General features: G+C 49.8%; 1 protein-coding gene across 1 annotated transcript in view; it reads right to left on the bottom strand.

The window, feature by feature from the left end:
• DYSF (dysferlin) overlaps positions 1 to 23,669 on the bottom strand; it is a 113,365-nt gene that overhangs the window by 11,106 nt on the left and 78,590 nt on the right. The window contains exons 39-47 of the mRNA XM_083368049.1: positions 12,504 to 12,602; positions 10,840 to 10,968; positions 9,201 to 9,356; positions 7,464 to 7,555; positions 5,418 to 5,588; positions 4,235 to 4,377; positions 1,900 to 2,039; positions 1,443 to 1,531; positions 1,132 to 1,227 (exon numbers count right to left, since the gene is read on the bottom strand). Coding sequence (XP_083224175.1) covers positions 1,132 to 1,227; positions 1,443 to 1,531; positions 1,900 to 2,039; positions 4,235 to 4,377; positions 5,418 to 5,588; positions 7,464 to 7,555; positions 9,201 to 9,356; positions 10,840 to 10,968; positions 12,504 to 12,602 — 1,115 coding nt within the window. The remainder of the gene's footprint in view (positions 1 to 1,131; positions 1,228 to 1,442; positions 1,532 to 1,899; positions 2,040 to 4,234; positions 4,378 to 5,417; positions 5,589 to 7,463; positions 7,556 to 9,200; positions 9,357 to 10,839; positions 10,969 to 12,503; positions 12,603 to 23,669) is intronic.

The raw sequence follows: 23,669 nt of genomic DNA, 5'->3' as shown, positions 1-23,669 counted from the left end.
AGACCAAGCCCATCAGCCACAAAAGTCAAGAGGAAGAAAGCCGCTGGTCAAAGAGTTGTCCCAAATGTGTTGGTCTGTCCCAGTTCCGATAGATGGAAAGAACTTCAATGAAAAGAACTTCAAGGCAAAGACATCTTCCTCAAAGAACATTTTATTTAGGAAACAGAGTATTGGCACTTACATAGGTGAACCCAGGACTAAAGTTCCCTCCCCAAGATATAAAGTAACAAATTGCAATTCTCACCCGATAGGCTGTTGTAAATCACATTCACCAATCAGTCTAAAATGGGGCTGTCCTCCCAACTTTTCAGCCCACCAAAGCTTTTTCTAGCATTGACCTTGATTCTCACACAGCTGCAATTGTTGTGGGCCCAGGGGTGGGCAACCTTGGCGCTTTTATGACTGGTGGACTTCAACTCCCAGAATTCCTGAGCCAGCCACGCTGAGGGGAAAGGGAGAGGTTTCCAAGCTGAGCCAAGCTGGCTCAGGAATTCTGGGAGTTGAAGTCCACCAGTCATAAAAGAGCCAAGGTTGCCCACCCCTGGCCTAGGCCTAGGCCGCTTTATGACATGGACTTCAACTCCCAGAATTCCTGAGCCAGCTATGCTGAGGGGAAAGGGAAAGGTTTCCAAGCTGAGCCAGGCTGGCTCAGGAATTCTGGGAGTCGAAGTCCACCAGTCATGAAGGGGCCAAAGTTTCCCCCACGCTGGCGCAGGAACTCTGGGAGTTGAAGTCCACCAGTCATAAAAGAGCCAAGGTTGCCTACCCCTGGTTGTGGCTAGCTGAAATAACTCAAGCATTCCCTCCTCCCCCCTTCTCCATCTGAAAACACCAAACAACCACAACAACAAAACAACGAAGGCAAAAGGTAAAATGGCTACAGCTTTTCCGTTGTCGCAGCGCCAACATTGCCATTCTCATCCAAGAAGCTTCTTCAGTTCTTGGACGACAGCTTCAGCTTCTTGGAGGAGAAGCAAAAGGTTTTCAAGGGGAAACAAACCCCCCCCCAAGATATTCCAGCTGCCCTTTGGAAAAAGACCTTTAGGCTAACCGTGACCTGGGTGACGCAGGATCTCCACCTGCGAGAAGAGGAAAGGGACCCTCGTCGCGGTGAAGCTTTGGGCTACCCACCCTTTCACGTAGATGTCGCTCATTTTCTGACCGGTGATGCTGAGGTCATCCAGGATGACGTCTTGGGCGTTCCAGACGATGCAACGCAAGTAGAACCTGGAAACAACCACCCAGATGGGGGTCAGGTGGAGAAAGACGGGTCTAGGGCAGGGGTAGGCAACCTCGGCTCTTTTAGGACTCATGGACTTCAGCTGGCTCGGGAATTCTGGGAGTTGAAGTCCATGAGTCCTAAAAGAGCCGAGGTTGCCTACCCCTGGTCTAGGGGGAAAGGCATAGGCAGGAAAAAGTTTCCGAGGGGCAGCCATCATTACCTCTTTGCTCTCCGCGGGGACACATTGAACGGGGGCCCCGGGGGCCCAAGCGATTTTGGAAACAGGTCCACCCAAAGCTGGAGCTTGCCCTGCAATGAAAGGGGAAGCCAGGGGTCAGAGAAGAGGGGTCCCTTGGCGGGGGTCCCCGAGAAAGGATGGGTCCTTGAATGCAACTTCCTGGCTTCCTAGCCAGACGGCGCGAGATACTGTATATATATATATATATATAATATTTCTAACCCATTTATATAAATTTACAAATTCTCCCCGCAATGGGAATCTCCGCCACCAGCATCCACATGCTTAGAGCAGCCTGTTGCCTCCTTTACACCGGGACGTAAATGGCCTAGGATGCAGAAATCGTCCCGATACTTGACTGGCAAGCCTGGAGAGTGAAAAAAGGCCAAGACCCCAAAAGATTTCTCCAAGGCCCCCAGCTTCTCCCTGCCAACTTTACCTGTTCAATGTCCGGCTGGAGAGGGCTGTACAGCGGCCTCGTCTCCACGTGCTCAGGGACCAGGCCTTGCTTCTGCAGGACGTGCAAGGCGAGCCGCTCCTCCACAGGACCCAGGTGGGGGTTTGGGGGCTCGCTCTCCTCTGAATCCGAGAGAAAAAGCAGAGATTTCACCCAGCGGCCCAACTGGGAGGGGAGACACGCTAGCAGCGTTCCAGTATTTGAGGGGCTGCCGCGAGGAAGAGGAAGGGGGTCACCTTATTCTCCAAAGCACCAGAGGGCGGGACGAGAAACAGCGGTTGGAAACGGATCAAAGAGAGAAGGAATCCGGAATTAAGCAGAAACTTCCTGACAGTGAGGCACAATTCACCAGTGGAACAGCCTACCACCAGAAGTGGTGAATGCTCCAACACGGGAGGTTTTTAAGAAGAGGCTGGACAGCCATTTGTCTGAAATGCTATGGGGTCTCCAGCTTGAGCAGGGGGTTGGACTGGAAGACCTCTAAGGTCCCTTCCAACCCAATTATTCTATGTTCTTGAATAAGCTTCACCCTGTGTTCTCCAAATCACCTGAAGGCAGGAGAAGAAGCAATTCATGGGAACAAACCAAGGAGAGAAGCAACCTGGAACTAAGGAGAAACTTCCTGACAGGGAGGACAGTTAACCAGTGGAACAGAAGTTGCCTCCAGAAATCGTGGGCACTCCGTCACTGGAGGCTTTTAAGAAGAGGCTAGAAAACCACCTGTCTGAGATGGTACGGGTTCTCCTGCTTGAGCAGGGGGCTGGACTAGAAGACCTCCGAGGTCCCTTCCTGCTCTATTCTATTTTAAACCCTCACAGTGAGTAGCAAGCAGAGCGAGGCCCCTCCCCCTCCTTGCTCTTGGGCCTTCTGCAGACTGAAGAACCACCTTCATAACCACAGCAGTTTGGCTGCCCTCTGGGAAGCCCACATCCCCACTCCCCCAACGGAAGACTGAAGCAATCCAACCTAACAATCCGAAATGAATAGAAACGCCCGCAGGAACTTAAATAGGGAATCCGGCGAGACAGTCTCCCTTGCCTGTTCCATGTGGGACCTCTTGGCTGTCCTGGCCGTGGCTCAGCCGTGGGACAATGTCTCTCTCTGCTGGCCGAAGCAATAAGCACAGGGCTCTCTGCTGCCCAGCCAGACCCCAAAGGGGAGGGGGTGTCTTTGGGGAGAGCCCAAAGAGGTGCCGGAAAGCTGGAAGACTCCGTCACCTTTGAGGTACAGAATAACAGAGTTGGAAGGAACGTTGAGGGTCCTCTAGTCTGACCCTCTGCTCAAGCCGAAGACTGTACAGCAGGGGTCTTCAAACTTGGCCCTTTTGTGACTTGGGGACTTTGACTCCCAGAATTCCTCAGCCAGGCACGCTGGCTGAGGAATTCTGGGAGTTGAAGTCCACTCCTCTTAAAGTCTATATCAGGGCTCTTCCAACTTGGCCCTTTTGTGACTTGTGGACTTCAACTCCCAGAATTCCTCAGCCAGACCCTTCTGTCCCGTCTCTTCTTAAAAACCTCCAGGGATGGAGCACCCACAGCTTCTGGAGGCAGGTAGTTCCACTGGTTTATTGTCCTCACTGTCAGGAAGTTTCTCCTTAGTTCTAGGTTGCTTCTCTCCTTGATTGGTTTCCATCCGTTGCTTCTTGTCCAGCCTTCAGGGGCTTTGGAGAATAGGTGGACCCCCCTCTTCTTTGGGGCAGCCCCTCCGATATTGGAAGGCTGCTATCCTGTCCCCCCTCGTCCTCCTCTTCATCAAACTAGACATCCTGAAGTCCAACAACCGTTCCTTGTATGTTGTAGCCTCCAGTCCCCTGATCACCTTTGTTGCTCTTCTCTGCCCTCTTTCTAGAGTCTCAACACCTTTGTTGCGTTGTGGTGACTAAAACTGGGTGCGGCGTTCCAGATATGGCCACAGTTTACCTTGCTTTTGCCAGGGAGCTGGAAGAATTTGTCATCCTTGAGATGAAGCTGACGGCCAACAGGACAACCGTTCCACGGGACAACTCGCCCCGAGGGCAATTTAACAATTCCATTTCATGATTTAAAATAATTTCAAAAATATTTCAATGGTTTGTCCTTCGCCTTTCGTTTTGTCCCTCCGTTGGCATCCTTTCTTTAAGGGTTCTGTTCTACCATGTCTTCCATATTAGGGTAACTCTCGTCCCGCAGCGAGTTGTCTCACGGCACAATAAACACGGCCAGGTTGTTGCTGCTTCTGCAGCTGCTGGAGTGGGAAGGCAGATGCAGCCTTAGGCCGCTGTGGGCGGCCCTTGAGCTGAAACTACAAGGAAGCAGACGAGGCTGTGTGTTTTTTTTACCTAGATCCGAGAGGTGGTACACTTCCTCTCCAAAGACGATCTGGTCAGTCTTGTAAACTGGAAGTTTGCCGCTGTGTTGCAAGGAAAAGTGATGGAGGAGTTGTGTTGGACGCCGCTGATCTCTCCACTGGTTGGGTCCAGAACTGGAAGGGGAGAGACAGAACAATAAAGCAGAGGAACCTCAACGTGTCCTTGGTCCAACTGTCTGCCAGTTCTGGGCAGTATACAGACCAGGGGTCTTCAAACGTGGCCCTTTGATGACTTGTGGACTTCAACTCCCAGAATTACTCAGGCAGCTTGAGGGAACTATGACCCTTTTATGACTTGTGGACTTCAACTCCCAGAATTACTCAGGCAGCATGTCTTGCTGAGGAATTCTGGGAATTGAAGTCCACAAGCAGGGGTCTTCAAACTTTGCCCTTTGATGACTTGTGGGCTTCAACTCTCAGAATTCCTCAGCCAGGAATTCTGGGTGTTGAAGTCCACAAGTCATCCAAGGGCCACGTTTGAAGAGCCCTGAGACAGGCAGTCCTCAACATAGAACCAAATGGAGGCCAAAATTTCTGTTGCTAGGTGGGACATTTGTTAAGTGAGTTTTGTCCCACTTTCTTGCCAAAGTTGTTAAGTGAATCACTGCAATTGTTAAGTTAGTATCATGGATGTTAAGGGGATCTGGCTTCCCCCTTGACTTTGCTTGTCAGAAAGCCACAAAAAGGGGACCCCCAGGACACCGCAACCGTCCGTAGATATGAGCCAGTTGCCAAACGTCCGAATTTTGATTGTGTGACCACGGGGATGCTGCAACGGTCGTAAGTGTGAAAAACAGTCATAAGTCCCTTTTCTCCAGCGCCCTTTGTAACGTTGAACGCTCGCCAAATGACTACTTGTAAGGGAAGGACCACTGTACTTCATCCCCAGACAATCGGAAGACTCTCTGAAGTTTTCACGCCTAATCGTGTTTAGCTACATAGGATGGGGCTGGATCTGGCATGTCCTCCATGGGAAAGTCGGTCCCACCACTAAGTTACCTCAGCTTCACAGCTGCAGCATCTAGAGGGCTACAGGAACCCAGGAACAGTCTGAGGTGCCACCCACAGGATGGTCCTCCACCTTAGCAGATGGGCCAAGCTCTTGTTGCTGCTTCCGCGAATAGGTTTTGCATGGCTGTCCCAGGGGTACTCACACGCAGTAAGTCTGGGGAAGACCACAACCAGCCCCATATCTGGACAGGAAGCGGTTCTCCAGGTCAATAACGGTCTCCCCGATCTTCTCGTCTTTGGACAAGAGATCATAATCGTACAGGGCGATCTTCAGGTCCTTCTCCACGGGCAACGTACAAGTCAGCTCAAACATCCTACAGAAAGCAGAAGCAGACAAGTCGGCGGAAAAGAACACGGGCTGGGTTTTGACGGAATTGCTGCAACTGGTCAGCAACCCTGATGATGCTACCTAGTCGGGTAATGAGATGTCTGCAAGAAAACAATCAAGCTCAGAGACCACCGGGGACTACTCCACAGTCCTCCTCCTCCTCCTCCTCCTCCTCCTCCTCCTCCTCCTCCTCCTCCTCCCCCTTCTCCTCTGCCCTCTTCCCCTTGGAGGTCATCTAGCCCAACACTCTGCCCGAGATAGGCAACTTCATTCCATCCTGGACAAATGGTTGTCCAACCTTTTCTTGAAAACCTCCAGTGACGGAGCACCCACAACCGCAAGAGGCAAACTGTTCCATTGATCAATTGTTCTCACTGCCTGGAAGTTTCTCGTTACTTCTAGGTTAAAAGACCCTCGGATGAGCTCCCCCACCCCACCCCCACCCCAGTTGCTTCTTGTCTTGCCTTCTGGTGCATTGAAGAACAATTGGACACCCTCTTCCTTGTGGTTGCCCCCCAAGGATTGGAAAAAAACCTGTCTCTCCTAAGTCTTCTCTTCATTAGACTAAATATACCTAGTTCCTTTAAACCAGGGGTTTAAACCTCGGCTCTTTTATGACTGGTGGACCTCAACTCCCAGAATTCCTGAGCCAGCCACGCTGAGGGGAAAGGGAGAGGTTTCCAAGCTGAGCCAGGCTGGCTCAGGAATTCTGGGAGTTGAAGTCCACCAGTCATAAAAGAGCCAAGGTTGCCTACCCCTGGCCTAGGCCTAGGCCACTTTATGACTGGTGGACTTCAACTCCCAGAATTCCTGAGCCAGCCATGCTGAGGGGAAAGGGAGAGGTTTCCAAGTCATAAAGTGGCCTAGGCCTAGGCCAGGGGTAGGCAACCTTGGCTCTTTTATGACTGGTGGACTTCAACTCCCAGAATTCCTGAGCCAGCCTGGCTCAGCTTGGAAACCTCTCCCTTTCCCCTCAGCGTGGCTGGAACAGGAATTCTGGGAGTTGAAGTCCACGAGTCATAAAGTGGCCTAGGCCTAGGCCAGGGGTAGGCAACCTTGGCTCTTTTATGACTGGTGGACTTCAACTCCCAGAATTCCTGAGTCAGTCTGGCTCAGCTTGGAAACCTCTCCCTTCCCCTCAGCATGGCTGGCTCAGGAATTCTGGGAGTTGAAGTCCACCAGTCATAAAAGAGCCGAGGCTGCCTACCCCTGCCTTAACCCTTCCAGACCCGGGTTATCTTTTACATCTTTCATATCCATCACAGACACAGCCACTCACTCACTCACTCACAAGAAGCAATGGATGGAAACTCATCAAGGAGAGAAGCAACCTGGAACTCAGGAGAAACTTCCCGACAGTGAGGACAATCAGCCCGTGGAACGACTTGCCTTCGGAAGCTGTGGCTGCTCCAACAGGGGAGGTCTTTAGAAAGAGATCGTACAATCCATTGCCCCAAATGGTGCAGCGTTTCCTGCCCGAGCGGGGGGTTGGACTAGAAGACCTCCAAGGTCCCTTATTCTGCGTTCTATTCTGCACTCAAGTCTAACTGGGCTCCCTATTTTCAGGAACAGGGCTAGGAGAACTGGCCGCGGACGTTTCAACACTGTTTGTCGTTTCGTTCACTTACTTTTATTATCGGTGACAACGTTTGGGTTGAAATTGTTATTAAGTGTTGTATTTCCCGACCGACTTTCCTTTTATTATTATCGGCTCCGTTGAAATTAATTTAGCTTTTGCATTTGTTGAATTGTCCCACGGCGAGTTGTCCGTGGTGAATTCTCCGTGACAAGTTGTCCCCTTCCCTTCCGGAGCAGCTACTTTCCTCACCCCACCCTCTCGGGGACTTACGTGGAGACTTACTTTCCAAAGACCGGTTCCAGAGTACAGGGGATGTAATTGTCCTGGTCATTAAGGGACTTCTTCCCCGCAGAAATCTTCACATAAGGGTCGCACTGGGTGGGAGAAGGAAAGAGAGAAGGTAAAGGTGGACTTTTTGTGATAGTTCCATGAAAGAGGCAGGAAACGGCCAGCAAAGTCAAACGGTCCTTAGATATCTCCACCATCAGCGTTCAGACTACCAGCTTATGAGATTGGCTGGTTTGAGAATAAATGAGGACCCCCAAGTCACCCCTTGGGTCTTCTCCTGTGCCTTCACCACTACACCATGCTGCCTCTACTGGTTCCTGCAAATGGACTGAGCAACTAAAGAGGAACTTCGAGGAAAGCCCTAGAAGAAGGATGTCCAAACTTGGCCACTTGAAGACCTGTGGACTTCAACTCCCAGAATTCCCTGCCAACCTGGTCTAATGCAAGAGTGTCCGACCTTGGCCACTTTAAGACCTGTTGACTTCCACACCCAGAATTCTCCAGCCAGAATTCTGGGAATTGAAATCCACAGGTCATAAAGTGGCCAAGGTTGGACAACCCTGCCCTAGAACTTTCCTTCCTAACCTGGTGGCCCCTGGATGCATTGAACTTCCTGTTGGCTGGGGCAGTGGAGGCCTATGGGAGTAGTAGTCCAACCCCACCTGGGAGTCACCCAACTAAGGAATGTCTTTCTGTGTCCTCAATATTTCCTCCATAGACACATTTAAACTTTATATACCTGAACCTACATTGAAGAATAGAATAGAATAGAATAGAATAGAATAGAATAGAATAGAATAGAATAGAATGGAATGGAATGGAATGGAATGGAATGGAATGGAATGGAATGGAATGGAATGGAATAGAATAGAATAGAATAGAATAGAATAGAATAGAATAGAATAGAATAGAATAGAATAGAATAGAATAGAATAGAATAGAATAGAATAGAATAGAATTAGAATAGAATAGAATAGAATAGAATAGAATAGAATAGAATAGAATAGAATAGAATAGAATAGAATAGAATAGAATAGAATAGAAGCTGGAAGGGATCTTGGAGGTCTTCTAGTCCAGCCCCCTGCTCAAGCAGGAGAACCTATAAAATCTATTCTGATGTAGGCCACATGCTGACAACCGGTGGGGCCTGCATTACTACTGAGAATAAACAGACCCTCCCCACCGCCTCCCTCTCTGCTCTCCCCACCCCCCACCTTTAGATCAGCTACCTGATTACCCGGGAAGATAAAGGCCACACAGGCTCAGTGCTATGATATGAACGGCCCACCCCTCAACTAAAGGGCATAAGTCAACTGGACTTTCCTGAGTTTCTTTCTCCCCCCCCCCACCTTGAAAACCTTTCAAGGAAAGCTTCAGTTCTTAAGCTTTGAAGAACTGAAGAAGCTTCTTGGACGAGAAGCTAAACGTTTTCAAAGAAAGGGGGGGGAACCCATTTGCCTTTTGGAAAAAGCATCCTTGGGAGGACAAACGGGTCCTGGAGGGTTGGAGACTCTCCGCAGACACGAAGTGCAGCAACCTGCCTTGAGCCACGGGGACAGCATCGTTTCTTGCCAGCAGGACCAAGAAGCCAAGGACTTCTCCAGGGAATTGAGGAGAAGTTTGGCCAAGACCATTGACGTGTCCCGAAGCTTCTCTCCTGGAGGGTGACTCTGCTTCCTGGAGAGTCTGCCACCCCCCACCCCCACCCCTGTTCTCCATCCGTGAGCTTACTTTTCCATTGGAGTCCTTTGGCTGCAGATCAAAGGCCCGGATGATGTAAACCCTCACCAGACACTCCTGGGGGCCTCGGGCTGGAAGCTGGTGGAACTGGCGCGGAGGGACCGGCACCGTGGGGTCATCGGGCAGAGGGTAGATCTTAAAAGAGCCCTGCAAGGGGAGGAAAGGCATGAGTCTTCCACCCACACCGACTGCTTGGACATCTCTCCGGCAGTTCCACGCTGGAGTCAGGAGTGGCCCAGATGTTGCAGAGGGACTCCTGAGGCATGCCGGGGTTGCCTCTGGTACAGCTACGACAAGAGCAGCCTTCCATCACAGAGTATCTCCAGCATAATTTTCATTTTATTATTTCATTTCATTTCATTTTATTACTTCATTTTATTATTTCATTATTCTATTCTATTCTATTCTATTCTATTCTATTCTATTCTATTCTTCTATTCTATTCTATTCTGTTCTATTCTACTCTATTCTATTTTATTCTTTTTTTTTTTTATTGAAAAGTTTTAAAATACAGTTTTCCTTTAAAAAACCCCCCTTCCCCTGCCCTCCTCCCCCCCTACCTCCCCCCTCCCCCTCCCCCCCTAACTCCCCCCTTTCCCACCCTCCTTCCCCCCTACTTCCCCCCCTCCCCCCTACCCCCCCCTGACTTCCCAGAGCTAAATACAAGGTATATATCTAAAAAAAACAATCATAAACAATCATATACTAACAACTATAAACTCTAAAATCCATCACTCTCTAGCTTATATAAAATAAACCAATCCTTAATAATATTAAATATATATAGAAAACTAAGATAAAAAAAAAACTAGCGTCATTCATGTTAAAAAAGAAAAAAAAAACAGAAAACCTTCCTCCACTGTCTACATTCTTCCACAATTGTCTATTTACTAAACAAATTCTCATTTACACACCACATTTTATTCTTATCATTAGGTAAAGGTAAAGGTTCCCCCGCACAGGCGTGCTAGTCGTTTCCGACTCTAGGGGCCGGTGCTCGTCTCCGTTTCAAAGCCGAAGAGCCAGTGCTTGTCCGAGGACGTCTCCGTGGTCAGGTGGCCGGCATGACTAGACGCCAAAGGCGCACGGAACGCTGTTCCCTTCCCACCGTAGTGGCCCCTATTTTTCTACTTGCATTTTTACGTGCTTTCAAACTGCTAGGTTGGCAGAAGCTGGGACGAGTAACAGGTGCTCACTCTGTTACGCGGCAGACAAGCTCAGCGTCCTAACCCACTGAGCCACCGCGTCCCTTTATCATTATTCTATTCTATTCTATTCTATTCTATTCTATTCTATTCTATTCTATTCTATTCTATTCTATTCTATTCTATTCTATTCTACTCTACTCTACTCTACTCTACTCTACTCTACTCTACTCTACTCTACTCTACTCTATTCTCTTTCTAGAGTCTCAACATCTTTTTTACATTGTGGTGACCAAAACTGGATGCCGTATTCCAAGTGTGGCCTTACCAAGGCCTTGTATTAACCCTTCACCTGATCTTGATTCTATCCCTCTGTTAATGCAGCCTAGGATGGCATTGTCTTTTTTGGCAGCTGCCGCACACAGCTGGCTCCTATTTAAGGGATGGTCCACTAGGACATTCAAACCAAAAGGAGATGGGCCAACCTTGAATTCCCCAACAATGGTGGGGTCTTCGCCGTCATCCTGAGCTTTGCCACGGGACAACTTAAAGGTGTGGCAGAAATCCGAAAGGCCTCCAAAGTCTTCGACGTTCTCCAACTCTGTCTCGTAGATCTAAGGAGAGAAGGGATGGAAAGCATTTTGTTTCTTCTTCTTCTCAGATGTTTGAAGGGATGGGCATGGAAAGGCAAGCCCCCTCTGGTCTGTTGCCATCTTCCCGCTTCTCTCAAGAAAGGTGACGACCAGTTGATGGTGGCCCTCAAAAGCCCTTTCCATTTAGAGCAAAGCTAAGAGGAGGACATTGGCCTAATTTCTAACTTTCCCTAGATCTCCCGGCTTGAATGCTGTTGGGAACCTGACCGCTAGGCTAGAAGGAGGAGTCAAGCAAGGACCTAGCTTAGAATCCTTACACAGTCACAAGAGGTATAAGACTAACCTCTCCTTCCAGCCTAGCTGGCAGTTTCTCCACCGTTGCCCTTTTCAGGAAAATGCACACTGGCTCTTGAAGGTCACTGAGAGATACGCAAAAAGGTTCCTGAGAGGATGTAACAAGAGTGGATATGGCGGTCACATTAAGTCCAGCATCCACTTCAGTATTTACCTGGACCAGCATTTACCTGAGCTTTTGTGCAAGCCTTCCTTAATGAAGGAACAGAGGGATCAAAACTGGATCAGCCAAAGCTCTAACTTTGTCTAACATTTTGCTCCAGTCCTCAAAGGTGCTGGAGCAGCCCAATGTCCAGGAGCTGCACCCACAAGATACAAGGGCACCCTGGAAAGTATCCCGAGGCGCACCAGGAAGATAATTTAAGCAGAACTGATTAACTCTATGTAGCAGTGTCCAAAAAGGAGAAAAAAATGCAGAGAAAGTGGAAAGCGGCCAGAGGTGGGTAGGTTTCTTACAGGTGCTGGATCCAAAATTGAAGGCCAGTGATCTCTGTTGGTGTCCAAGACATCTTAATATTTAGAGCCAGCAGGGCCCACCCAAGCATTTCATTCTGCTAGCCCAGGGGTAGGCAACCTTGGCTCTTTTATTATGACTCGTGGACTTCAACTCCCAGAATTCCTGAGCCAACACGGCTCAGCTTGGAAACCTCTTCCTTTCCCCTCAGCGTGGCTGGCTCAGGAATTCTGGGAGTTGAAGTCCACGAGTCATAAAGCGGCCTAGGCCAGGGATAGGCCACCTTGGCTCTTTTATGACTGGTGGACTTCAACTCCCAGAATTCCTGAGCCAGCATGGCTCAGCTTGGAAACCTCTCCCTTTCCCCTCAGTGTGGCTGGCTCAGGAATTCTGGGAGTTGAAGTCCACGAGTCATAAAGCGGCCTAGGCCTAGGCCAGGAATAGGCCACCTTGGCTCTTTTATGACTCGTGGACTTCAACTCCCAGAATCCCTGAGCCAGCATGGCTCAGCTTGGAAACCTCTCCCTTTCCCCTCAGCATGGCTGGCCCAGGAATTCTGGGAGTTGAAGTCCACCAGTCATAAAAGAGCCAAGGTGGCCCACCCCTGTCCTAGACTGAGGTCAAGACATTCCTAGCAAGAACTCCAGAGGTGACAATTGCATCTCAAAAGCAATGGCTTTCATCACTCACACAGACACACACAGACACACACACACCCCGCAAAGGCAGAGGCTGTCCAGGGTTTTACCTTCAGGGTGTCAAAGCCTTTCTCCAAATAGGTGCCACATTTCTCTCGCTCCCCTGTGGAGGCGTAGAATTTGCTCCACCAGTCAATGAATGCCTCTTCCTGCAAAGAAGACAAAGCATCAGCAGCTAATTTATTACCGTGAGACCCTCCAAGACTTTCTGCTCTGCAGCACAGGGCACATTTCAACCTTCCAAGCATGGCTTGGCCTTTCCCAAGCCGTGCCTTCCAGACGTTTCAAATGTCCAACACCATAACTCCATCACAGAGCCTGTGCTGGCTGGGGATGATGGAAGTCGGCCTCTATCATACTGAGGCAATCCAGGTTGGCCTTCAGACACGAGGCAGTGAGATTCCCTGGTTTTATAGGAGGGACAGATGACGTTACATTGGCAGAATACTAGCTGGGCATCCCAAACAGGCCAGATCTAATGGCGCATCTCCGGTTTAAGGGCCAGGCAGAGGTGAAGGGAGAGTCAGAAGACTAATAAAGGAGAATATTTGTAGCTCAGGGTTGAAATGAGGGGCCCTTGGTGCTCTCTGAGCTGGGTGGTTTCCTTACAGACGTTTCATAACCCAAACTAGGTAACATCTTAGTGCTAGAAGGGAGCAGGAGGAGGAGGAGGAGGACGACGACTACGACTGAGGGGTCCTTGACCCTTGCAGATGTCTCATGACCCAACTAGGAAACGTCAACGGTGCTAGAAGGGAGGGAGGCCTGCTCTCAATGTATATTCTAGTGGCTTGCTTGTCCTACAACACTGACAGGGCAAGCCACTAGAATATACATTGAGAGCAGGCCTCCCTCCCTTCTAGCACCGTTGACGTTTCCTAGTTGGGTCATGAAACATCTTCAAGAAAACCACCCAGCTCAGAGAGCACCAAGGACCCCACAATCTTCCTCCTCCTCCTCCTCCTCCCTCCTCCAACCTGGCTCCTTTCTAGCACTGATGATGTTACCTAATTGGGTCATGAAATGTCTGCAAGGAAACCACCCAGCTCAGAGAGCACCAAGGACCCCCACTGTCTCTCTCCTCCTCCTCCTCCTCCTCCTCCTCCTCCTCCTCCTCCTCCTCCTCCTCTCCTCCTCCTCCTCCTCCAACCTGGCTCCTTTCTAGCACTGATGATGTTGCCTAGTTGGGGTCATGAATGTCTCCAAGAAAACAGCCAAGCTCAGAGAGCACCAAGGACTCCACAGAAGAAGTTGGCAGTGAGCAAGCCGGCCTGGAGACCAACTCAGCAGAGAGCAAGGCTTTCTTGGAGACTACGGTCGGCTTTTTCGTTTTTAAGCCTTTTTTTTTCTTTTTAAAGCTAACTCTTCTGAAATTGATTGAAACCACAAAGGGGCAATTTGTATCTCCCGAAACATTCCTCCGCAAATAATAACTCATTTTAGAACTCCACCAAATTCCATCGTGCTCAGCTCATCAAGAAGCCATAATTCTGGGTTTTATAGAGTTTGACTGCAAGCCAGCCCTGCAAATTTCCTACTAGTCACCTTGGGGTTGTGTGCACTGAACCCCCCCCCTTGCCCACCCCGCATTTCTTCCCAGAAAAAAATGACACACATTTTTTTTCCCTCCAGGTCTCCCATTTTTCACCCGGAAAACTCCTCTCCAACCGAAATGGCTTCATTCTGACATTCCGCAGGTGCCAAATTACCAAGAAAGCGTTTTTTTTCTCTGTAATTGATGATTTACCTGGGGTATCGAGAGCTTTCTGCTGAGTTTTGGAACGGGGGTTACCGGGTTACCGAGAGGAAGGGCGGGGGGGGGGGGGAGAGTGTTTTTCTAAAAAATTAAAAAAAGCAAAATGCCAGGAAAAGCAGCTGGAATGTTAAACGGAAAGAAGGCTAGTCTGTCTCCATCGGAATGGAAAAGCCACACGGAGGACGGGATGCTCGCAACCGGGACAACGAGCCCCGTGGATCCAGCAAGGCTACGAAGCCGTTGATCGGCATCGGTTTGGCAACCCGGGTTTAGCCCGAGGTGCCACACGACGGCCTTGGCAATGCACAGGCAGCCCAAAGCTTTCTGCCGCTCGGGGAGACCATCGTTAAGCGAGCCTAGGGCCATTTCATGACCGTTCTTGCCACCGTTCTTAAGGGTGTCACCGAAGTTGTTCAGTTGTGAAGGGAATCTGGCTTCCCCCTGGACTTTGCTGCTCAAGGAAGTCACCAAAAGGGGATCACGTGACCTCAGGACGCTGCGACCGTCATAAATGCGAGCCAGTTGCCAAGCGTCCAAATTTTGATCGCGTGGCCACAGGAATGCTGCAACGGTTGTGTGAGAAGTGATCTTACGTCTTTTTTTCCATGACCCAACTAGGTAATATTATCAGAGCTAGAAGGGAGGAGGAGGAGGAGGAGGAAGAGGAGGAGGAGGAGGAGGAGGAGGAGGAGGAGGAGGAGGAAGAAGACTATGGGGTCCTTGGTGGTCTCTGAACTTGGTGGTTTCCTTGCAGATGTTTCATTACCCAGCTAGGTAACATCATCAGTGCTAGAAGGGAGTGGGGTTTGGAGAGAGGAGGAGGAGGAGGAGGAGGAGGAGGACTGTGGGGACCTTGGTGCTTTCTGAGACCAGCCCACCCCACCCTTCGACTGGGAAGACCGACTGGGTGGAACCTGAGGACCCCCACAGACACTTTTGACAAACAGTCTGACCACCAGCAGCTTTTTGGAGATGCTGGCTTAGTATCCTTAGGTGTGAGCTGATGGTCCCTCAAGAGATCCAACTTGACGGAGGGACATCCAGACCACCCCACTCCATAAATCAGGGCTGGGCAGCCTTGGCTCTTTTATGACTCGTGGACTTCAACTCCCAGAATTCCTGAGCCAGCCACGCTGAGGGGAAAGGGAGAGGTTTCCAAGCTGAGCCAGGCCGGCTCAGGAATTCTGGGAGTTGAAGTCCACAAGTCATAAAAGAGCCAAGGTTGCTTGCTCCTGGCCTATACACTAAACCAGGGGTCTTCAAACTTGGCCCTTTTATGAGTCGTAGACTTCAATTCCCAGAATTCCTGAGCCAGCCACGCTGAGGGGAAAGGGAGAGGTTTCCAAGCTGAGCCATGCTGGCTGAGGAATTCTGGGAGTTGAAGTCCACGAGTCATGAAGGGGCCATAGTTCCCCCATGCTGCCTGAGGAATTCTGGGAGTTGAAGTCCACCAGTCATAAAAGAGCCAAGGTGGCCTACCCCTAAACCAACCATGAAACCAGACTGGATGGAAGCTAAGAGCCCTCCCACTACGAAGAGGGGGAAGATTCGGGGCTCAAAGGGAAGCTGGTTAATATTTCACAGCAACTGTGCCAGGGGCAGCTCCAGGCAATGGCTGTTAGACCAGGAAAACTCAGTCATGCTTGCTAAAGTTGAGGAAACAACAGGTCAGGTGGAGGATGGGTTCAAAGAGAGGACTGGCACGTCTTTGGAAGCTGTGCACGTTTCTCCTGGGGACAGATCCAAGGTAGTCCATCCTATCATCAGGAATCCAACCCAACTGCCATGACGCCTCCTTGCCCCCCCAGATCGGTCCACCGTGGGTGGTCAAGATGACTGGGACAGAATAGCAGAGTTGGAAGGGACCTTGGAGGTCTTCTAGTCCAGGCTAGTGGTAGGACGAGCCAAGAACCAGCGTTGATGCCTTTCAGCTCTTGGAGAAACATCTTGGTGGAGGTGGCCTCGTCAAACATCTCCCATCCGTCCCATTCAGCCGAGGGCTTGGTAGGAGGATCCCTCGGTGGTTCGGGAGCCTGGCCTTGGCAGCTCAACCCCACACAGGGAGCCCTGGTGCGGTTACATCCATGGGAGGCGACCGCAGGAATGTCAAGCCGCCATACCATTCTCAGCCCTGGGTATCAACTATCCAGCTTCAGCTGGAGACACTCGATCCCGGTGGCTCTTCCAGGGAACAGTAACCTGAGAGGCCATGAAATATCCGCTCAGATCGGAGACTAGCAAGCGCAGCAAATAGCCAATTACTCCAAATAGTTTACAGATTTCGGCTTGCATGAGTTCTGGCTCAGGTTTCTCGTGCTAACTTGTTGCTTAATGGCTTATTTGTATTAGAGACAGCAGAAGGCCCGGCAGGGGCCGCCAGGGAAAAACCTTGGAATCTTCAGCGCAGAGGAAGCCCCCTCCCACATCTCCCGAGGTGGATGATGGTTCCTCCTCGCTTCCCACTTCTTTCCAGTTCACTGGGAAAGGCATTCCACTTGATACAATTGGGGGGAGGGGGGGCGGTTGAAGGGAGCTTCAGGTATCAAAACAAACCAGGCTTATTAAGCCAGCCCCACCTGGTTGAACCTATGTTGGCTTCTAAATCACGGTTTACAAATGTTAGGGAGCTGCCTTCACACAATGCACCGAGCCAAAACCCAGCCGATCATCTCATCCTTAAGGGGTCAGGAAGCCTCACCAGAAAATCCCAGTTGTGAATTTAACTGGGGCATCCCACCACCACTGGAACACCCCATAACACCTGTGGAACATCCCATAACATCACTGGAACGCCTCATAAAACACGCAGAATGAGGCACTGTACGTAAACAGAGCGAAAACCCCACTCCCTTCCAGCACTGATGCTGTTACCTAGGTGAGTCATGAAATGTCTGCAAGGAAACCACCCAGCTCAGAGAGCACCAAGGACCCCACAGTCCTCCTCCTCCCCCTCCTCCTCCTTTCTGCAAACCTTACTAGCACTCATGATGTTACTTAGTTGGGTCATGAAATGTCTGCAAGAAAACCAAGTTCAGAGGGCACCCAGGACCCCACAGTCCTCCTCCTCCTCCTCCTCCTCCTCACTCACCGCTCACTTCTAGCACTGATGCTGTTCCCTAGTTGGGTCATGAAATGTCTGCATGGAAACCACCCAGCTCAGAGAGCACCAAGGACCCCACAGTCTTTTTCCTCCTCCTCCTCCTCCTCCTCCTCCTCCTCCTCCTCCTCCTCCTCCTCCTCCTCCTCCTCCTCCAACCTGGCTCCTTTCTAGCACTGATGCTGTTCCCTAGTTGAGTCATGAAATGTCTGCATGGAAACCACACAGCTCAGAGAGCACCCAGGACCCCACAGTCCTCCTCCACCACCTCCTCCTCCTCCCTTCTAGCTCTGATAATACTATCTAGTTGGGTTGTGAAACGTCTGCAAGGAACCCCCCCCCCCCAGCTGAGAGAGCCCCAAGGAGCCCACCGTTCAACCCTCAGCTGCAAAGGCCCTCCTCTTTGGTCTTCCTCCTATTTTCCTTGTTTTGATTTTCAAGCGGAAGTTCTGTTTTTCTGGTTGGCTAACCAAGAGGAATCTCTGCACCTCCCCGGCCGTAGGTGTCTCCACCTTCCCCTCCGGCCACCTCTTCCAATTCCGCCATTCTTATCTCCAACCCTGACATCTGACCACAGCAGCCGTGGCTGCTTCTGGCTGCCTCTCAGCTCTGAAGCCGGTTCTCATCAGCATGCTGAGCTAAGAAGCTGTCCTTGGCTGGGCTGCCTCTTCCCACTGGCCCCAACGACCTGGCCTTCCTCTCACCTGGAGTCCAGGTGGCCATGTGTCTGCACCTCCCACAGTCCGGGGAGGTTCTCCACCGTCCAGGTCATGGATGGCCCAAAGGTGCTTTTTCCAAAAGGCATCTGGAATTTCTGGAGGGTTTTTTTTTCCTCCTTGAAAACGTTTCGCTTCTCATCCAAGAAGCTTCTTCAGTTCTAGCTGAGGTTCTAACTGAGGTAGAACTGAAGAAGCTTCCTGGATGAGAAGCGAAACGTTTTCAAGGGGGGGGAAACCAAGAAAGTCCGGTTGACTTCTGGAAACACAGCTTTGGGACACCTCTCACAGGTGTCCATACCTCCCAAGCCCCTCAGGTAAAGACTCCTGAACCCAGGGATCTTCAAACTTGGCCCTTTTATGACTTGTGGTCTTCAACTCCCAGAATTCCTCAGCCAGCCCGCAGGGCTGGTTGGGCTGGCTGAGGAATTCTGGGAGTTGAAGTCCACCAGTCTTAAAGTGGCCAAGTTTGAAGACCCCTGACTAAGGACCATCTCGCATGATCAAAATTCAGACACTTGGCCATTGATTCATACTTATGACGGCCGCAGTGCCCAGGGGTCATGTGATCCCCTCTTGCGACCTTCTGGCAACCCAGATTCACTTAACAACCATGCTACTAACTTAAGAACTGCAGTGATCCACTTAGCAACTGCAGCAAGAAAGGTCGTAAAATGGGGGGCAAACCTCACTTAACAACTGTCTCACTTAGCAACTGAACCTTTGAGCTCCACAGTGGTCATAAGCCGATGGGCTCCTTGTACACAATAAGCGCCAGGCTGGGTTACGATCCTTTGGTGTGAGGCCCCCCCAAAGGCCCAGCTCCATGGAGTAAGACGCTCAGAGGCTGTAGTCAGACCATAGAATGCTAGGGCTGGAAGGGACATTGGAGGTCATCTAGTCCAACCCCCTTCCCAAGGCAAGAGACCTCATACTATCCCGGACAAGAAACCAGGGCCTGTTTCTTCGCAAAGCATAGGGCCCACATCCAGATTGCACCCCAATTCCTCAAGGCCATGTGCCCCAACCCCAGGCTTCAATTGTGAGCCATCAACCCAATCCTAAATATTTAATGAAGTATTAGTACTGCTTATAAAAGCCTAGTGAGGCCACACCTGGAATACTGCAGCCAATTTTGGTCACCACATCACAAAAAAGATGTCTAAAGTCTGGAAAAAATTCAGAGAAGAGCAACTAAGATGATCCAAGGCCTGGAGACTAAAACATACGAAGAACGGCTGCGGGACTTGGGTTTGGCCGGTCTAAAGAAGAGAAGAAATAGGGGTGACACGATAGCCGTATTCCAGTATTTGAGGGGCTGCCACAAAGAAGAGGGGGGGGGTCACGTTGTTCACCAAAACACCAGAGGGCAGGGCGAGAAACAACGGTTGGAAACTGATCAAGGAGAGAAGCAACCTGGAATTAAGGAGAAACTTCCTGACAGTGAGGACAATTCACCAGTGGAACAGAAGTTGCCTCCAGAAATCGTGGGCGCTCCGTCACTGGAGGTTTTTAAGAAGAGGCTGGACAGTCCCTTGTCTGAGATGGTATAGGTTCTCCTGCTTAAGCGAAGGGCTGGACTAGAAGACCTCCAAGGTCCCTTCCAGCTTCTCTTCTCTTCTCTTCCATTCCATTCTATTAAATGCTAGAGGGTCTCCTGCCTGAGCAGGGGGCTGGACTAGAAGACCTCCAAGGTCCCTTCCAGCTTCTATTCTATTCTAACCAAAATTTTCCGTGGCAGCTGTCAGCCTCCCACGGCCACCCACAGCCAGCAACTCTGCTTTCTCTGTGCAAACACCCAACATTGTTGGTTCCAAGCTAAGCATCCGTTGCAGACCCCCCCCTAACTAGATGTCAACAGCTCTTTCAGGGTTTATTGCCTTTAATGACATTTGTGCTGGGTTCCCCCCACAGGACACATGAGAAGGAGCTCACTGCTAACCGTGGAGCCTTCTGCTGCCTTCTTCTACATGAATGACCTGCACGTTTGCTGCTGGGAGTTGGCAACTACTCTCTCTGGCTAAATGGAACCACATTTCCTGGGATAAAAGGCAAGAAGGAGGTAGCTGAGCAGGCTGTCAACGTCTAAGAGTGGCTGCGGTCTCCAACCCAGGCTCAAAGCAGGTGAGATCGCAATCAGGATAGCGCGGGAAGGGACCTTGGAGGTCTTCTAGTCCAGCCCCTTGCTCAAGCAGGAGACCCTCTACCATTTAATAGAAATAGAATGGAGTGGAGTGGAGTGGAGTGGAGTGGAGTATGGAACGGAAGGGAAGGGAAGGGAAGGGAAGGGAAGGGAAGGGAAGGGAAGAGGGAGACCCTCTACCATTTAATAGAAATGGAGTGGAGTGGAGTGGAGTGGAGTGGAGTAGAGTAGAGTAGAGTAGAGTAGAGTAGAGTAGAGTATGGAAGGGAAGGGAAGAGAAGAGAAGAGAAGAGAAGAGAAGAGAAGAGAAGAGAAGAGAAGAGAAGAGAAGAGAAGAGAAGAGGAAGAGGAAGAAGAAGAGGAAGAGGAAGAGGAAGAGAAGAGAAGAGAAGAGAAGAGAAGAGACCTTGGAGGTCTTCTAGTCCAGCCCCTTGCTCAAGCAGGAGACCCTCTACCATTTAATAGAAATGGAGTGGAGTGGAGTGGAGTGGAGTGGAGTAGAGTAGAGTAGAGTAGAGTAGAGTAGAGTAGAGTATGGAAGGGAAGGGAAGGGAAGGGAAGAGAAGAGAAGAGAAGAGAAGAGAAGAGAAGAGAAGAGAAGAGAAGAGAAGAGAAGAGAAGAGAAGAGAAGAGGAAGAGGAAGAGGAAGAGGAAGAGGAAGAGGAAGAGAAGAGAAGAGAAGAGACCTTGGAGGTCTTCTAGTCCAGCCCCTTGCTCAAGCAGGAGACCCTCTACCATTTAATAGAAATAGAGTGGAGTGGAGTGGAGTGGAGTGGAGTGGAGTAGAGTAGAGTAGAGTAGAGTAGAGTAGAGTAGAGTAGAGTAGAGTAGAGTAGAGTAGAGTAGAGTAGAGTAGAGTATGGAAGGGAAGGGAAGGGAAGGGAAGAGAAGAGAAGAGAAGAGGAAGAGGAAGAGGAAGAGGAAGAGGAAGAGGAAGAGGAAGAGGAAGAGGAAGAGAAGAGAAGAGAAGAGACCTTGGAGGTCTTCTAGTCCAGCCCGCTGCTCAAGCAGGAGAACCTATACCATCTCAGACAGGTGACTGTCTAGTCTCTTCTTCAAAAACCTCCAGTGACGGAGCACCCACAACTTCTGGAGGCAACTTCTGTTCCACTGGTGAATTGTCCTCACAGTCAGGAAGTTTCTCCTTAATTCCAGGTTGCTTCTCTCCTTGACGAGTTTCCAACCCTTGTTTCTCGTCCTGCCCTCAGGCGCTTTGGAGAATAGCTTGACTCCCTCTTCTTTGGGGCAGCCCCTCAAATACTGGAACTCTGCTATCATCTCTCCCCTATTTCTTCTTTTCTTTAGGCTAGCCAGACCCAAGTCCCGCAGCCGTTCTTCGTACCTTTTAGTCTCCAGGCCTTTGATCATCTTAGTTGCTCTTCTCTGATTTTTTTTCTAAACTCTCCACATCTTTTTTGTGATATGGTGACCAAAATTGGCTGCAGTATCCCAGGTGTGGTCTTACTAGGATTTTTATACAGCGGTACTAATACTTCGCATGATCTGGATTCCATGCCTCCGTTTATACAGCCCAGGATTGTATCCGCTTTTTTGGCGGCGGCGGCTGGACACGGCTGGCTCATGGACAAGCGATGGTCCACTAGGACCGCAAGGTCCCTCTCACGGTTGCTATTTTTAAGCCAGGTCTCACCTGATCTGCCTTTGTACTTTTGATTTTTTTCCTGCCTAAATGTAAGACCTTGCTTTTCTCCACATTGAAACTCAGGCTGAGGAGAAATTTATTTTAATTGGGGTTTTTAATAGTACAGGGTTGATTTAATATTTTTTAAATTGGTTTTTAACTTTTGTATGGATGATTTTTAACTCCCTGTAAACTGCCCTGAGTCCTCAGGGAAAGGGCGGTATATAAATGCAATAAAATAAATAAAATAAATACATAAATAAATTTCAGACAAGGGTCTGTCCAGTCTCTTCTTAAAAACCTCCAGTGACGGAGCGCCCACAGCTTCTAGTGGCAAGCTGTTCCACTGGTTAATTGTTCTCGCTGTTGAGAAGTTGCTCCTTAATTCCAGGTTGCTTCTCGCCTTGATTAATTTGCATCCCTTGTTTCTGGCCCTTCCTTCAGGTGCTTTGGAGAATAAGTTGACCCCCTCTTCTTTGTGGCAGCCCCTCAAATATTGGAAGACTGCTATCGTGTCGCCCGTGGTCCTTCTAGACTAGCAAAACCCAATTCCTGCAACCGTTCTTCATATGTTTTTCTCTGCAGGCCTTTAATCGGCTTAGTTCTTCTTTGCATGTCACTCACCTCAAGCTATTATGTCAATTATCATGTCAGTAGGAGTGACATGATAGCAGTCTTCCAGTATTTGAGGGGCAGCCACAAAGAAGAGGAGGGGGGGGTCAACGTATTTTCAAAAGCACCACAAGGAGCATCGGATGGAAACCAATCAAGGAGAGAAGCAGCCTAGAACTCAGGAGAAACTTCCTGACAGTGAAGACAATTAACCAGTGGAACGACTTGCCACCAGAAGCTGTAGGTGCTCTTAAAAACTGGAGGTTTTTGGATGACTTGTCAACTTCAACTCCCAGAATTCCTCAGCCAGCATGCCTGGCTGAGGAATTCTGGGAGTTGAAGTCCACAAGTCATCCAAGGGCCAAGTTCGGAGACCCCTGCTTGTAGACTTCAACTCCCAGAATTCCTCAGCCAGCGTGCCTGGCTGAGGAATTCTGGGAGTTGAAGTCCACAAGTCATCAAAGGGCGAAGTTTGAAGGCCCCTGCATTAAATGAACTGTGGTTAGCCTGGGTCCATCCGAATAAGTTGTCCCTTCTGGAAGGTCTGCCATCCATTTTGGTTCTGCAGATGTTGATCAAGATTCTGGGACGAGAAGTATGCAGAAACCATGGCTGGGCCTTCCCAAGTAACCTTCATTGTTGGCTCTGGATGTTAAGGGAAAGGACGCAGACCCTTGGGAGCCCCAGAACTGGGACACCCAGCGGTGTCTTTCTGCCCACCATCCTTTTCCATCAAAGCTGGGAGAGATTTGACCGATGCAAACATTACATTGGGGCTGTCTTGTCTTTCTGTGTGGTGGGGAGAAGGTTTTAAGTCAGCTTTACCCACTGGCAATTCATAGCAACCTTTCTGAAAACAATAAAATTTTCTGCAGATGAGCTTGGAAGACAAAAGTCAAGCAAACCTAATTGAGCAATTGGGTGAGAGAGGATGCCATACATACATACATACATGGAGATGGGGCCGAGAGGTTTGCGTGTTAATTAAAGCCGAGCTGGTCATGCCACCCGCAAGCTACAAATTAAAATGTTCGATTAGTGAGGGGTAGTTAGACAAACGCAAGTCGAAAACACAATTGCAAAAGCGGAGCTTTTCGTACTAGAAACAAAGGCAATCTCATTTATTCTAACAGCATAAAAGGAAACCTCGCAGGCATTTCATTTATAATAATAATAATAATAATAAAGTTGGAAGGGACCTCGGAGGTCATCTAGTCCAACCCCCTGCTCAGGCAGGAAACCCTATAACG

The sequence above is a fragment of the Vipera ursinii genome, assembly GCF_947247035.1.
Source record: "Vipera ursinii genome assembly, chromosome: 7".
NCBI classification, from domain to species: Eukaryota; Metazoa; Chordata; class Lepidosauria; order Squamata; family Viperidae; genus Vipera; species Vipera ursinii.
The sequence above is the reverse complement of the archived record's forward strand: the minus strand, read 5'-3'. Positions and strand labels throughout refer to the sequence as shown.